The following is a 14,001-nucleotide window of genomic DNA, read 5'->3' on the forward strand; positions in this document are numbered from 1 at the left end:
GCTGCTAGTGAATGACTAAGTTTCAATATGGTACATTCGAAAAAAAGATAAGGCAGCAACAGTTGTGTGCGTGCATGGGCAAAATTATACCGTTGTTTGGAGTGAGTTTAATAATTCTGTTCATAATTTTTCAAAGAATCGAATAAAATGCAAAAATGTATGTATTGTATAGATATAAAAAAACGTACAAAAAAAAGTTTGCCATTTTCATATATATGTAACTTTAAACTGGGTTATTATGAGCAACAATACGGTTCTGAACACAACTCACACTTATTTTTATTTTTCGAGTTTATTTATTAACAGGCAACCATATATTCTCCAAGAAGATAGAGCAAATTGACCAAACTTGCTCTAGTTTTCTGTGCTTCGAATACTATCTAATGTCGGTTGGCGTAGCGAACTCGAACTCTTTGCATGTATGCAGGAAAAAATCGTGAATATGTCGTTGGTTGGTTTAAATTTGAAGTTTTAGTATCCATGTTAGGGCTGGATTAAACGATGTCACAATCTATTTGATGTTGTTGGGACCTTCCTAAGAGTACAATTTGAACGACTTCAGTATGTCGACGCTGTCGTGCTAACTTGTCGCACGTCGCATTTTGACGTTCCGAGAAAACCGCGTTTAAATGTTTGGCCTTAAAGAAACAAAAACGAGAGCTGCGTAAACAATAACAAACACGTTTTTTTTTTGGTTGACTATTCTGTGCATTGTCCTTAAGTTTGGTTGAATTTGGTTGCTGGAGTCCCGAGTTATAATTACAAATGTTTACGGTAGTCGAGCTCGTACTTGTGTCAAACGCGTTCTAACCTGAAATCCCTTTAGTCAGTTGTTGCATTACATCAATTTTCATGCTGTGTCAAGATTGCTCGACAAGATTGAAACTTCTTTCATATGTAAAGTGACAGAAATGCTCGGAGTTTATTGAACATCTCAGGATTGAAATCGAATTTCGGTAAAGACCAAAAGGTAAGGCTTGTGAGCTACACAAAAAAAGCCTTGGAGCAATTCTGGATAGGATGGACACTTGGTCAATCACCCGGAACCGCTTCCGGGTTCCCGGTTCAATTTGTAGGTATGGCCAACATACTACTTTTGGCAAAATGGGGCATGTGACATGTCAAAGTTCATGAAATTGTTCCACGAGTCCATTTTAGCCCTTACAAAGTCAATCTGACTCCATGTGGCCACCCGGAACCGGTTCCGGGTTCCCGGTTCCAATCTGCAGGTATGGCCTATATACTACGTTTGGCGAAATGGGGCATGCGACATGTCAAAGTTCATGAAATTGTTCCACGAGTCCATATTAGCCCATACAAAGTCAATCTGACTCCATGTAGCCACCCGGAACCGGTTCCGGGTGTCCGGTTCCAATCTGTAGGTATGGCCAACATACTACTTTTGGCGAAATGGGGCATGCGACATGTCAAAGTTCATGAAATTGTGCCACGAGTCCATATTAGCCCATACAAAGTCAATCTGACTCCATGTAGCCACCCGGAACCGGTTCCGGGTTCCCAGTTCCAATCCGTAAGTATGGCCAATATACTACTTTTGGAGAAATGGGGCATGTGACATGTCAAAGTTCATGAAATTGTTCCACGAGTCCATTTTAGCCCTTACAAAGTCAATCTGACTCCATGTGGCCACCCGGAACCGGTTCCGGGTTCCCGGTTCCAATCTGCAGGTATGGCCAATATACTACGTTTGGCGAAATGGGGCATGCGACATGTCAAAGTTCATGAAATTGTTCCACGTGTCTATATTAGCCCATACAAAGTCAATCTGACTCGATGTGGCCACCCGGAACCGGTTCCGGGTTTCCGGTTCCAATCCGTAAGTATGGCCAATATACTACTTTTGGAGAAATGGGGCTTGCGACATGTCAAAGTTCATGAAATTGTTCCACGAGTCCATATTAGCCCATACAAAGTCAATCTGACTCCATGTAGCCACCCGGAACCGGTTCCGGGTGTCCGGTTCCAATCTGTAGGTATGGCCAACATACTACTTTTGGAGAAATGGGGCATGCGACATGTCAAAGTTCATGAAATTGTGCCACGAGTCCATATTAGCCCATACAAAGTCAATCTGACTCCATGTAGCCACCCGGAACCGGTTCCGGGTGTCCGGTTCCAATCTGTAGGTATGGCCAACATACTACTTTTGGAGAAATGGGGCATGCGACATGTCAAAGTTCATGAAATTGTGCCACGAGTCCATATTAGCCCATACAAAGTCAATCTGACTCCATGTGGCCACCCGGAACCGGTTCCGGGTGTCCGGTTCCAATCTGTAGGTATGGCCAACATACTACTTTTGGAGAAATGGGGCATGTGGTATGTCAAAGTTCATGAAATTGTTCCACGAGTCCATATTAGCCTATACAAAGTCAATCTGACCCCATGTGGCCACCCGTAACAGGCCACCTAGAACTTCATTTTAGTGCTGTGACGACAATACTTTATGCTGTTTATGTTGCTAAATATTTTCAATGATACTAACCAATCCGGTTCTTCGATTGAGGATTCGTCTGATTCTGAGTCCAAGTCCGAAATCGTCTCATGATCCAATCCATCTTCTTCCTCTGGCATAGGTTCGTCGTCTAATTGTTCCTCCTCTTCGTACTCGCTAAAACTGTCGTCCATTCCGTACATTCTTGCACCACATCACAAATCTTGATCACAACAAAATCACCCCTTTCAACTATAATTTACAGCAGCAATCGTTTACGCTGACACGCTTCCTGTTGTTTGAAATCTTTTTGGCGGCAACTTGGCTACGTGCCGTTGTCGTTGACAGCTTCGTCGTAATTCATGAGCGTCGTTAGTAAACACAACAAAAGTGGGGGCGTGATCTAAATTGTAACATTTTATATAACATTACAATTGTATATGTTTTTATGTAAAGGTTCAAAGAGTCCTAGCAAGAGTCACAGTTTCAAGAAAAATTCAAAATGTGTTTTTTTCTAACATTGTTTTGAGAGAACCAATCAGAGTTTCTCGAAAAAATAAATGAAATTTTTGTATGATTCGTTTCCAGCGATGAAAGATTCATCACAAAAGAAATTTGTTGACGCTCATCTAGAGAAAAAATCGGAAGGGACCGTGGCTCTCTTCTCTCGCGCACAAAAGATGGGATTTCAAAAAATCATCATCTTGATTTTTCTGCGGAACCTCTTTTTCACTACTACACTTGCAGGTGTAACGTCATACGTCGAAAAATGATCTGTCACATTTTGTAGATGGGCAATGTGTTTAGCAATGTGCAACTGTATCACCGGCTCACCCAACTTCTCCTGCTTTACCGGGTCACCCTGGTCCTGTGTGTAGTGATGAGAACGAGGGCTTTCAAATCCCGAACTTTGACATGTCACATGCCCCATTTCGCCAAAAGTAGTATGTTGGCCATACCTACGGATTGGAACCGGAAACCCGGAACCGGTTCCGGGTGGCCACATAGGGTCAGATTGACTTTGTATGGGCTGATATGGACTCGTGGCACAATTTCATGAACCTTGACAAGTCGCTTGCCCCATTTCGCCAAAAGTAGTAGGTTGGCCATACCTGCAGATGGGAACCGGGAACCCGGAATCGGTTCCGGGTGGCCACATGGAGTCAGATTGACGTTGTATGGGCTAATATGGACTCGTGGCACAATTTCATGAACTTTGGCATGCCACATGCTCCATTTTGCCAAAAGTAGTATGTTGGCCATACCTACGGATTGGAACCGGGAACCCGGAACCGGTTCCGGGTGGCCACATGGAGTCAGATTGACTTTGTATGGGCTAATATGGACTCGTGGAACAATTTCATGAACTTTGACATGTCACATGCCCCATTTCTCCAAAAGTAGTATATTGGTCATACTTACGGATTGGAACCGGGAACCCGGAACCGGTTCCGGGTGGCTACATGGAGTCAGATTGACTTTGTATGGGCTAATATGGACTCGTGGCACAATTTCATGAACTTTGACATGTCGCATGCCCCATTTCGCCAAAAGTAGTATGTTGGCCATACCTACAGATTGGAACCGGAAACCCGGAACCGATTCCGGGTGGCTACATGGAGTCAGATTGACTTTGTATGGGCTAATATAGACTCGTGGAACAATTTCATGAACTTTGACATGTCGCATGCCCCATTTCGCCAAAAGTAGTATGTTGGCCATACCTGCAGATTGGAACCGGGAACCCGGAACCGGTTCCGGGTGGCCACATGGAGTCAGATTGACTTTGTAAGGGCTAAAATGGACTCGTGAAACAATTTCATGAACTTTGACATGTCACATGCCCCATTTTGCCAAAAGTAGTATGTTGGCCATACCTACAAATTGAACCGGGAACCCGGAACCGGTTCCGGGTGATTGACCAAGTGTCCATCCTATCCAGAATTGCTCCAAGGCTTTGGAATAACCTTTCTGTGACTTATGATGAATAAACAACTACAAAAGTTTACTTATTTACAACTTTTTGGATAATTATTGTAGAAAGAAAAATGACCTGGCTACCCTGGACCCGATCTGGTCCACGGAATTCCGGAATATCTCCGGCCAAAGGGCTCGGATCGGATTTCTTCATAGAGCACCGTGTTCTCTGGAAGTTGGCCGATCCAACGATTCTAAAACGAGTCAAATTGGTTGTATTGGGGCCGAGATATGATTTTTTGAATATTAAACTTTCACGTGGTACTCTAAGGGTTAACTCAATTTGGCCCCAAAATGCACGTGCGACAAGTTAGCACGACAGCGACGATGTAGTGTTCTTTAGTGCGCAATCATATATATATATTTCACTCATACTGTTACGGTGCTGAACGGCATGAGTTTCTACTACCAAGTGTGATGACTTCATTTCCAAAAATAAACTCATAGCTGCCAACAGTATAAATCGATATCAGTTCAGCGTGGAACGTGAATTTTGGTAGCTGTGTTTTTATTAACCTTAAACGAATCTATCGATTCTTCGTTCAAAAAGGGAAAGCATAAGCTGATTTATTCAATTGCAGCTGGAAACACTCGTTTTGTAAAGGTACCGTGCTGTTTTATAAGTTTTTCATTTCATAATTTCATTAATTAATTAATTAATTTTTTATCTGCACCATACAATCACACTGATTTACATTTTTAATACCCTGTGAGAATAGTAGAGCCGAGGTGGGTCTTGTCACCAAGACGATCGTCCCTACATTTTTCACGTATTAGAGTGGCTCAACGTGGTCACCCAAGTAGCAATTCAAATGCTGTATATTCTTATATGGTTTTAAAACAGTTTTATTGAATGCAATAATGTTTTATACAAACATTTATCAAAACCAACAGGTTTTCATCTAGCATAACCTTCAACATATTTTCAAGGTTTCTTGAAGACTTGATTAGGAATTCTACTTAGAAGTTTTAATTCAGTTTTTTAGTTACATTTCGAGATTTCCTGAAGAATACATGGTGATGCTTGAATATCTTGACGAAATCTGCAATAAACCTTTTTCGTCTTCATAAGGAATTTGGCCATCCTTGATGGATTTGAACTGTCACTTCAACTTATTCAGTTGTAGATCGAGAAACACAGTGCAACGAGACGAATTGTTTTGAGCCAGCTTTTAAGTGCAGTTACAAGTGTTCTCTTAATGAAAAGTTTACAAAAGTGTGCTGAGAATAATAAAAAGAACAAATTGGTGGTTTTGGTTGTGTTTTTTTTGCGAAAAGATTACCGATTTATTTCCAGAATTTATTACTGGGAACAATTAGTTTATTTCAGAAATGGCGCCTGTGCAGAAATTAATAGTAATACTAATTTTAATTGGCAACGATACCTTGTTAGTTAGATAATTGTTTTTTTTCGCAATTTATAATATCGTAACATGGCGTTACACACATTTTGTTTGTGGAGTGTTTCTTGCAGACTTTTTAATGAAAGCCTTTAAGGCTTGATCAGTACAGTTTATAGTGCTAATGGTTTTCAAAAAGAAATTGATAATACTTTGTATTCTGCAAGTTTTCTTTTACAAAACCATCCGGATTTTGTAACGTGTATTGCTACGCGCTGTCATTAGCAATTTGCTGGTGCTGTTTGAGCGAGTTAAGCTGAGTTTTTTTTTAATTTCACTTACGATTTTTGTTTTGCAGATAATTTAAAACGTCTAAAATGTAAAATTATTCGTGCAGTGTATGTTGTACAGTTGGGGTCAAAGGTATGATCAACTACAAGATGGAAAGGTGAAAATATGCATTTCTTCAGGACAGTGCAGCGCTTATCAACCTGTGATGGTAATAGTGTTTACAATGAATTGAGTATAAAGTGGCTTGGTTGGTGTATATTATGTAATAAAATTACCATTACAAGTTCTTTGTTCGTTGTAATTTACAACGAACAAACGCTGTTGTTTTTTATTGAATTGTGGTGAAATTTTGGCGATTTCTCTAGTCGGATCTTCTTGCATCAAAAAGCTACATTATCCTGACTGAAACCGTAATAAATCTCTCTTAAAACAAGTTATTCCTAGTCAGTTTTGAGCAAGACCATTTAAAGAAGAAATGAGTTTAAAACAGTCTCAAGCAAGAATAATTACATTTAATAAATTTCGCCATATTGCCTAGAGAGAAATGTTACTGAAAAGCGTAGCCATGTTGAATTCTTGAGCAATGACCGTGCTCAAATTATTTTTGTAGGTAAAATTACAAACTTTTTCTAATAATTTGAGAAGGCGCGTACCATTTTTTCGACCTATCTCAAAAAAATGTTCGATGGTTTTTTTTGGCATTACCGTTACAGTGCATTACATGAGAGATTTAATCACTGATATTTATGGCTTTAATATTATTGACTTGTGAATTGTTGTCGACCAAAAGTATTTTCTGATTCCATCTAGAAGAAGAATCATTGCCTTCAATAAAACAATTATGCATGCTATTCAGTCTGCGATACAGGCTTTAGGTTTCCTTGCAGAGTAAATGAAAATGCAATTTGTTCTGTTATAAGAATTTAAGAATTCTTTCAGGTTACAACAAAACTTATTTCGAAGCTAGGCAGCATTATTCGTATCTTGTAGAGCTCTTTAAAGCATCAATAAAGCATACAATAAAATTATTCTGTCTTATGAAACTCTTCAATTTTGCTCTGGCTAACCTCCTAAAATAGTCCATTTTGGCTTTATTGCTTATTTAACTCGTATTTAACTCAGCATGTGGAACTAAAAAGCATCTCTCATACATTTTCGGAAGTATTCTGTACAACCTCTTCAAAACTACAACCAAACTAAAATTGTTACTTGGGGCAATTATCAAGAACAAGTTTTTTTCGATTGCATTTAGGGCCCAAAACAACTCCCCAAAATTCTGGAGCTATTGGTTTGGTCCACACTTTGCACATTGTGTTTAATTTTTTTTTAATGAGGAAAGGCTATAAATTCACTCGAAAAATGAACTTCTTAATTCGACCTCGTAGACCCTCCTTCACGAATACATATCGACTCATAATCAAATTCTGAACAAATGTCTGTGCGTGTGTATTTTTGTAAGTCCGTGCACCGAAAAATATGCACACGATTTTTTTTTGGGTCTCATTCGATCCGTCTTAGGGTCCCACAAGAACCGCGTCGTTGTCGGCGGTTACCAGCGATACCAAGTACACGCACTCGCTCACCTCCTCCAACTCATCACCATCCACAGTTAGAGGGATGAGACTTGGGGGGCCGACGTCCTTCGAGCCCCTTCCTCTTATGTACTTCGTCTTCGTCGTATTCATGCCAAACCCTACACGCCTTGCTTGTACCTTCAGTCGGGTGTAGGTATCTTTCACCGTCTCCAGGTTTCTTGCCACAATGTCGATGTCATCGGCAAAAGCAAGCAGCTGGTAGGACTTGTTCATAATTGTGCCACTCGTTTCGATGCCCGAATAATGCCCTCAAGAACGATGTTGAACAGCTCACAGGATATGCCATCACCTTGCCGCAGCCCTCGGCGTGATCCAAAGGGTTCCGCTAATTCCCCCGAAACACGCACGTGACACAACACATCATCCAAGGTAGCCTTGATCAGCCGAGTCAGTTTATTAGGGAACCCGTTCTCGTGCATAATCTGCCATAGCTGCTCGCGGTCGACTATATCATAGGCCGCCTTGAAGTCGATAAAGGTGTGATATGTGGGCACGTTGTATTCACGACATTTCTCGAGGATTTGTCGGAGACAAAATATTTGGTCCGTGGTAGCGAGCGCTCCAGTGAAGCCCGCTTGGTAGACCCCCACGAACCTTCTTGCATGGGGTGACAGCTGGAAATCACACAGTGAACGACAATTTTAACCAGGTCATCCTGGTGTCGAAGGTCTTATAAACGTCGAACTAATTTACTTAGCTTCAACGTACTTTATCTTCAGTTCCCCAAGGGCCATGAATTGTCGTTCCTTATTCTGGCAAGTACGGAAACGGGAGTAGGTCCGCTTGCGGAAGCAGTAACGCTGGAGAATTGAGTCAGAATGGACCCTTTGCCGTTTTGTGCGGTGGATGAAACCATCACCAATCGATTCCCCGTTTTTTTTTTACATAAGAGACACTAGTTTTCATACCAGGGAACCAGCCGCGTTCAATTAAGTCCGATATTGGGTACCATTTCGCCCACTGTGCGTCGGCTCCTGTAACGTTAAGTCTAGCTCTTATTTGAGATTTGGGCTCAGTACGCCCACCGGAACAAGCCTCTGTATGCTCACCAAACAATATTTGTTTTGTTAAATCCTAGTGTACGACTTTTTTTTGGTTTAAGACTGTTGTTAACGTGATTTGGAATACATAACATCATAAGGGTGAAATCCTGTGTTTATTGTTCTCGAGTTAGTTTTAATCAAGCATAAATAACTATTGTTTATCTAATTTTTTGTAAAATTTTAGGTTACTCCCCTTAATAAGTCATGAGTAAAATGGAACACAAACCAGTGGAGCCAAATTTAAAAAGAGTATGTACCCCTAGGAATAAAAGAATCAATGTTTTTTTCAAATAAAGAATACTGTTTTTTTTTAACCAGAGAAAAAGCGAATCCAAAGAAAGCAACGGTGAAAGCTCCAAACGATTGATTCTTACTAACAATGTAAGTACCAGTAGAAAAAATGAAAAAAAAAAGATGTTTATCGATTTTTTTCCAATCAGAAACCTATTGAACCTTATATAAACAATGAAACATGTTACAAAAAACGAGGTGGAGTAACTAATGATGGATTCGATTATGAGACAAAGTTGTTGGCTATGGTTTTACTGCGGATGCTTCATGCTGACAATATTGAATCCTTCTATATGGCAAGTAACCTCGATGGTGTGGGCAACTTCGATGATATCGTACTGAGGATCAAAGAAAAAGGAAAGGAAAACATTCGGGTGCAATTCCTTCAGGCTAAACATAAAAAACGAAATACATCTCTCAAAATGATCGTTTGTGATGATTCGACTGAATCTAAAGAACCTTTTTCAAAGGATCGCAAAAAAAATAAAAATAAAAAAATGTCAGACGATCCAAAGATTTTGTTACTTTCGTCATACTTTGTAAGTTTCATACTAATACGAGAAAAGTTTGATGCAAATAAGGAAGATATAATATTTCGAGCAGAACACGAAAAAATAGAGGTGGAGCTGATATTTTTCACACCAGCAGAGATAGAATATCCAAATGGATTGAAGGGCTTTCAAGTAAATATGGATGACAAATTAAAAACCTCGAAAGGAAAGTCATCGGCGATACAATTTTCAAGTGTTGCAGGCCAGAAAACTTGTTTTTCTTCATTAAAAGAATTCTCGAAAAAGTGGCACAATGACAACAACAAAACACAACTTTCTGACGCTCAACACAACAAACTAATCGAAGATTTTTTTAAAAATTTAACAATTTATTCAGGACAGGCTTTAGCAACAGAAATGGATTCCATTATTATAGATAAAATACAAAGTTTGAGCAATAAAAATTATACAGCTGATTCAAAGAAAAATGGCCAACTCACCGGGGAAGACAATGATGCTTTACTGCCCCAGGATATGACCACGTTATTTCCACTCGACAATACCAACATTTACACAAAATTCCTAGGAGCTTTACAAAAATGGTGGAGACAGGAGTGTGCAGTAGAATACCAAACTGAAAAAAGCAAGTTTTTCGTTGATGCTGTTAATAGAGAAAACTTAACATTAATTAATTCGATTAATTTAAATAAAATAGGCAGACAATTTGTTCAATTCAAACAAAACATTATTCAAAATCTAATACGCTTATCAAAATGGCAAACAATTATCGAGCAAATCAAAAAAGAGGAAGCATTCTTTGTAAATATTTTCAGTGAAACACCTTTACTTAGCTGTGTGAAAGTTTATCAGATTTGTCAAGAAATTCCTAGGGAGTGTTTGTTTTTGACAGGAACTAATTCTGAAATAAACAGCATTAAGGAAAACATTTCAAATGCTGAATGTTTGATCATTTTTTATCTTCCACAACCAACTAAAAAAATAATTGAAAGTATCAGGAAGACGGCAAAAAAAATTATTTTTGTTACAAAGTCAGAATATATACACGAAACCAATTCAATAGAAGATAAAACGGAAAGTGTTTTAGATTTAGAGGAAAAAGGGCTTAAAGATTTTTTTAAAAAGCATGTTAATTTTCAAGGAACTTTGACAACATTAGAAAAACTAATGGATTTTACCTCTATGCCTAAGCCATCTTTAGATACACTTACTTTGGAAAAACTTATAAGTGTGAAAAGTTTTGACATATCAGATAATATTTTTTCAACGATTCAATCAGATTCTTGTAATTACATCGATAGGGTTCTCTTTAACCGAGAGCTGCAAGTTGATAAAAACATTAGTGAAATTGATAATAAAACAGTGATTGTTGTCGCAGATCCCGGTATGGGGAAATCAACTTTGTTAACACAGTTTGCCCTAGCTATGAAACAAATGTACCCTTTGAAATGGATAGTACGAATAAACTTGCTGGACCATTCCAGTCAATTTTACTCCTGGAAAAACACAGAAAAAAAATTGGATAAAAATGATGCTTTTGATTTTTTGACAAAGGTGAGCTGCAACGTAACCAGTCAAATAAATATCTTAGAAAAAAAATTGTTCCGCTATTATTGCGAAGGAAACAAAATAATACTGCTAGTCGACGGTTTCGATGAAGTTAAACCTGATTATTCCGATATTGCGGTACAATTGCTGGAAATTTTCTCTGAAAATTTTACTGATAAACTGTGGTTAACAACTCGTATGAATGTACCGACAAATATTGTTAGTAAATTAGACGCACTAATTTACTATTTGAATCCTTTTTCAGAGGCTCAAACACAACAATTCTTGTGGAATGTTTGGAGAAAAGAACTTAATCTCAAACCAGAGCAAAAAACTTTTTTTTACAAATATTTTAAGCAACTTCTGTTGCATTTGCCTAAACTTGAATGTAATACTCAAGCAATCGTATCTGATTTTTCTACAACATTGATTAGTGTTCCACTGCATGCACAAATGATAGCAATGATCTGCCAAGACCATTTCAAAGAGTATTGTGAAAAACCTAACAATAAACTGCAATTTCAAAAAATTGATCTAGTTACCATGTTTGATAAGTTTATTAATTTGAAGTTCAATGTTATTTTGATGGAAGAAAAGCATAGAGTTGATATCACGATGCCAATCATTAATAAACAAGTTAAAAAAGAATATGAGCAGTGCTTAAAAAACCATAAAATCGCTGCAGCCTCTTCTTTATTCAATAATAATGACAGCAATTTGTTTAGTAAGGAAGATAAAACTGGTGTCGACCAGCTTCTAAATGATGTAAAAAAATGTGTTGAAAAAACAGGAATCATTTCACGAGGAGACAAAGAAGAATTTACATTCGTCCATCGTAGTTACGCAGAATATTTTGCCGCTATGTTTATTTGGGAGGAATTTTGTGCATCAGACATTGAAAAATTTGAGAAATTTACAAATAAATTTTTGGATCGTCTTATCAAAGACGATCATGTTCAATTAACTAATTTTTTGCTGGGAATGGCACAGAATATTAAAGATGACTGCAAGGAAATTGTCTTTAAAGCAACTAGCTTGTTAGATACACTCCTGAGCTGGCTGGATAGCAGTGGAAAGAAAGAAAATAAAGTCATTTCTTTGTTATTGGGTGTTGTTGAATTATCTATTAATTCAAACGAAGATTGCGAAAATGTGGTGAAGGGAATAAAACGGGATTCCTTGAAAACGTTGTTTTTTAGAGCATCGGAAAATGGGTATACTGAACTTAATGCTGTTTCATTGAAAGAAATGCCTGATTTAATAAATGACACCACGCAAGAAGGCTGGTCAGCGCTACACTTTGCAGCTGTTGCCGGTCAAGGAGAAATAGTAACTGATTTGATAGAACGAGAACATAAAATTAACGAAATCACTTTTGATAATGGACAGAGTGCATTGCACATGGCAGTTGAAAAGGGACATTTAGATATTGTTGAAATTTTGTTGCGTAACAAAGCTGATGTAAATATCAGTACTACAGGTACTGGAGTCACTGCTCTACATTTAGCTTCCGAAAATGGTCATACAGAAACGGTGGAACTATTGTTAAAGAATCGCGCAAGTGTAAACAAGAAAACAATTAAAAACGGTTCTACGGCTTTGCTTTTGGCATCCAAGAAAGGTCATACAGCCGTTGTTGAACTTTTGTTAGCATATGGAGCGGACCCCAACATAAAAACAGATTATTGGGGATTTTCGCCACTATACTGGGCAGCACGTAATAATTCGATTGAAATAGTATCATTATTAGAAGGCAAGGGTGCTGGCATTGATACGGTTACTTATTTTGTTGGCCATACTGCGATGCATATTGCAATTTTATACGGACATACTGAAATTGTGGAGTTCCTGTTGGCAAAAGGTGCAAACAACGAATGTTAGTATTTTACCACAGGAGCTCGGCGTATAGAATGATACCATTATCATTTGAATTATGAGACAATACAAAATTGACTGCATACTGCATTATTACGATAGAAAATATAGAAAATTAGTGAAAAATACAGCCAAAGTTGACCCAAAAAAAAAAATGTTTAAAAACATTGGCAAAGTCACAGATAACAAAACCCACCAACCCTAACATTTTCTTAAATTTTTAATAATGTATTAGCATATTATGTTTAGTTTTAATTATTTTGTATTTTAGTCTTAGAGCGATACATTTTCTAACGTAATTAACAAATAGCGACGTAACTACTTTTTGACAGGCAATAATAGTAAATATCAAGCAATTTGTCAATTTGGCTTTTATTTGTACGTAATGTGAAAATTTATGAAACTGCCAAGCAACTTATAGAAATAAGAGAACACACTATACAAATCTAAGTAAGGCTATCTGTAATATTACCAGGAAAATGCATTTTTAGAAAACATTCCACAATTACACATGTTATAAGTTATATTATAAAATTTTACCAATGTTGTCGCAGCAAAATGGAAAACTAACTACCTCTATATTTCAGAGATTTTTTATAACTTGTTATGAATAAATAATTTTAATTTAACTTGAAATCATTATTATCTTCAAAATTCTTCGAAATCCTCTTTTTTTAATATTTCTATCATCAAAACTTGTGGATGCTCAATAAGCATCGCTCATACTGACAGAAATACTGACGCTATCAAACCGTTTAAGCACAGAGTAAGAGAAGACAAGTTTTATTTATTGTTCAGTGTATGCAACATTGTTATGAAATATTATGTTTAAAAGGTGGCGGGACACTTGTGAGCTACTGGTGGATAACACACTTCGTGTTTCCATAGTATTATGTATAATACCGATTCTCAGTGTTTGTTATCTGAACTTCCAAGGTGGTATGTAAAATTAGAAGCCCGATTTAATGGCGTGCTCAGAATACCGAAAAAACGTATTTTTCCTCGAAATAAACACTTTAAAAAGTTTTAAAAACTCTCCCATTTTCCGGTACTCGACTGTAAAAATTTTTGGAACAT

The 14,001-nt window shown here is 37.7% G+C and overlaps 1 protein-coding gene across 1 annotated transcript; it reads left to right on the top strand.

Moving 5' to 3' along the window:
* Positions 1–4,878: 4,878 nt before the first annotated feature.
* On the top strand, positions 4,879–13,505 carry LOC119765341. The gene is made up of 4 exons (XM_038249039.1): positions 4,879–5,036; positions 8,886–8,950; positions 9,020–9,082; positions 9,142–13,505. Exons 2-4 carry the CDS (start codon positions 8,906–8,908, stop codon positions 12,928–12,930), a joined length of 3,897 nt encoding a protein of 1,298 aa, XP_038104967.1. The 5' UTR covers positions 4,879–5,036; positions 8,886–8,905; the 3' UTR covers positions 12,931–13,505.
* The last annotated feature ends 496 nt before the right edge of the window (positions 13,506–14,001 follow it).

The sequence above is a fragment of the Culex quinquefasciatus genome, chromosome 1 (assembly GCF_015732765.1).
Source record: "Culex quinquefasciatus strain JHB chromosome 1, VPISU_Cqui_1.0_pri_paternal, whole genome shotgun sequence".
Lineage (NCBI taxonomy): Eukaryota > Metazoa > Arthropoda > Insecta > Diptera > Culicidae > Culex > Culex quinquefasciatus.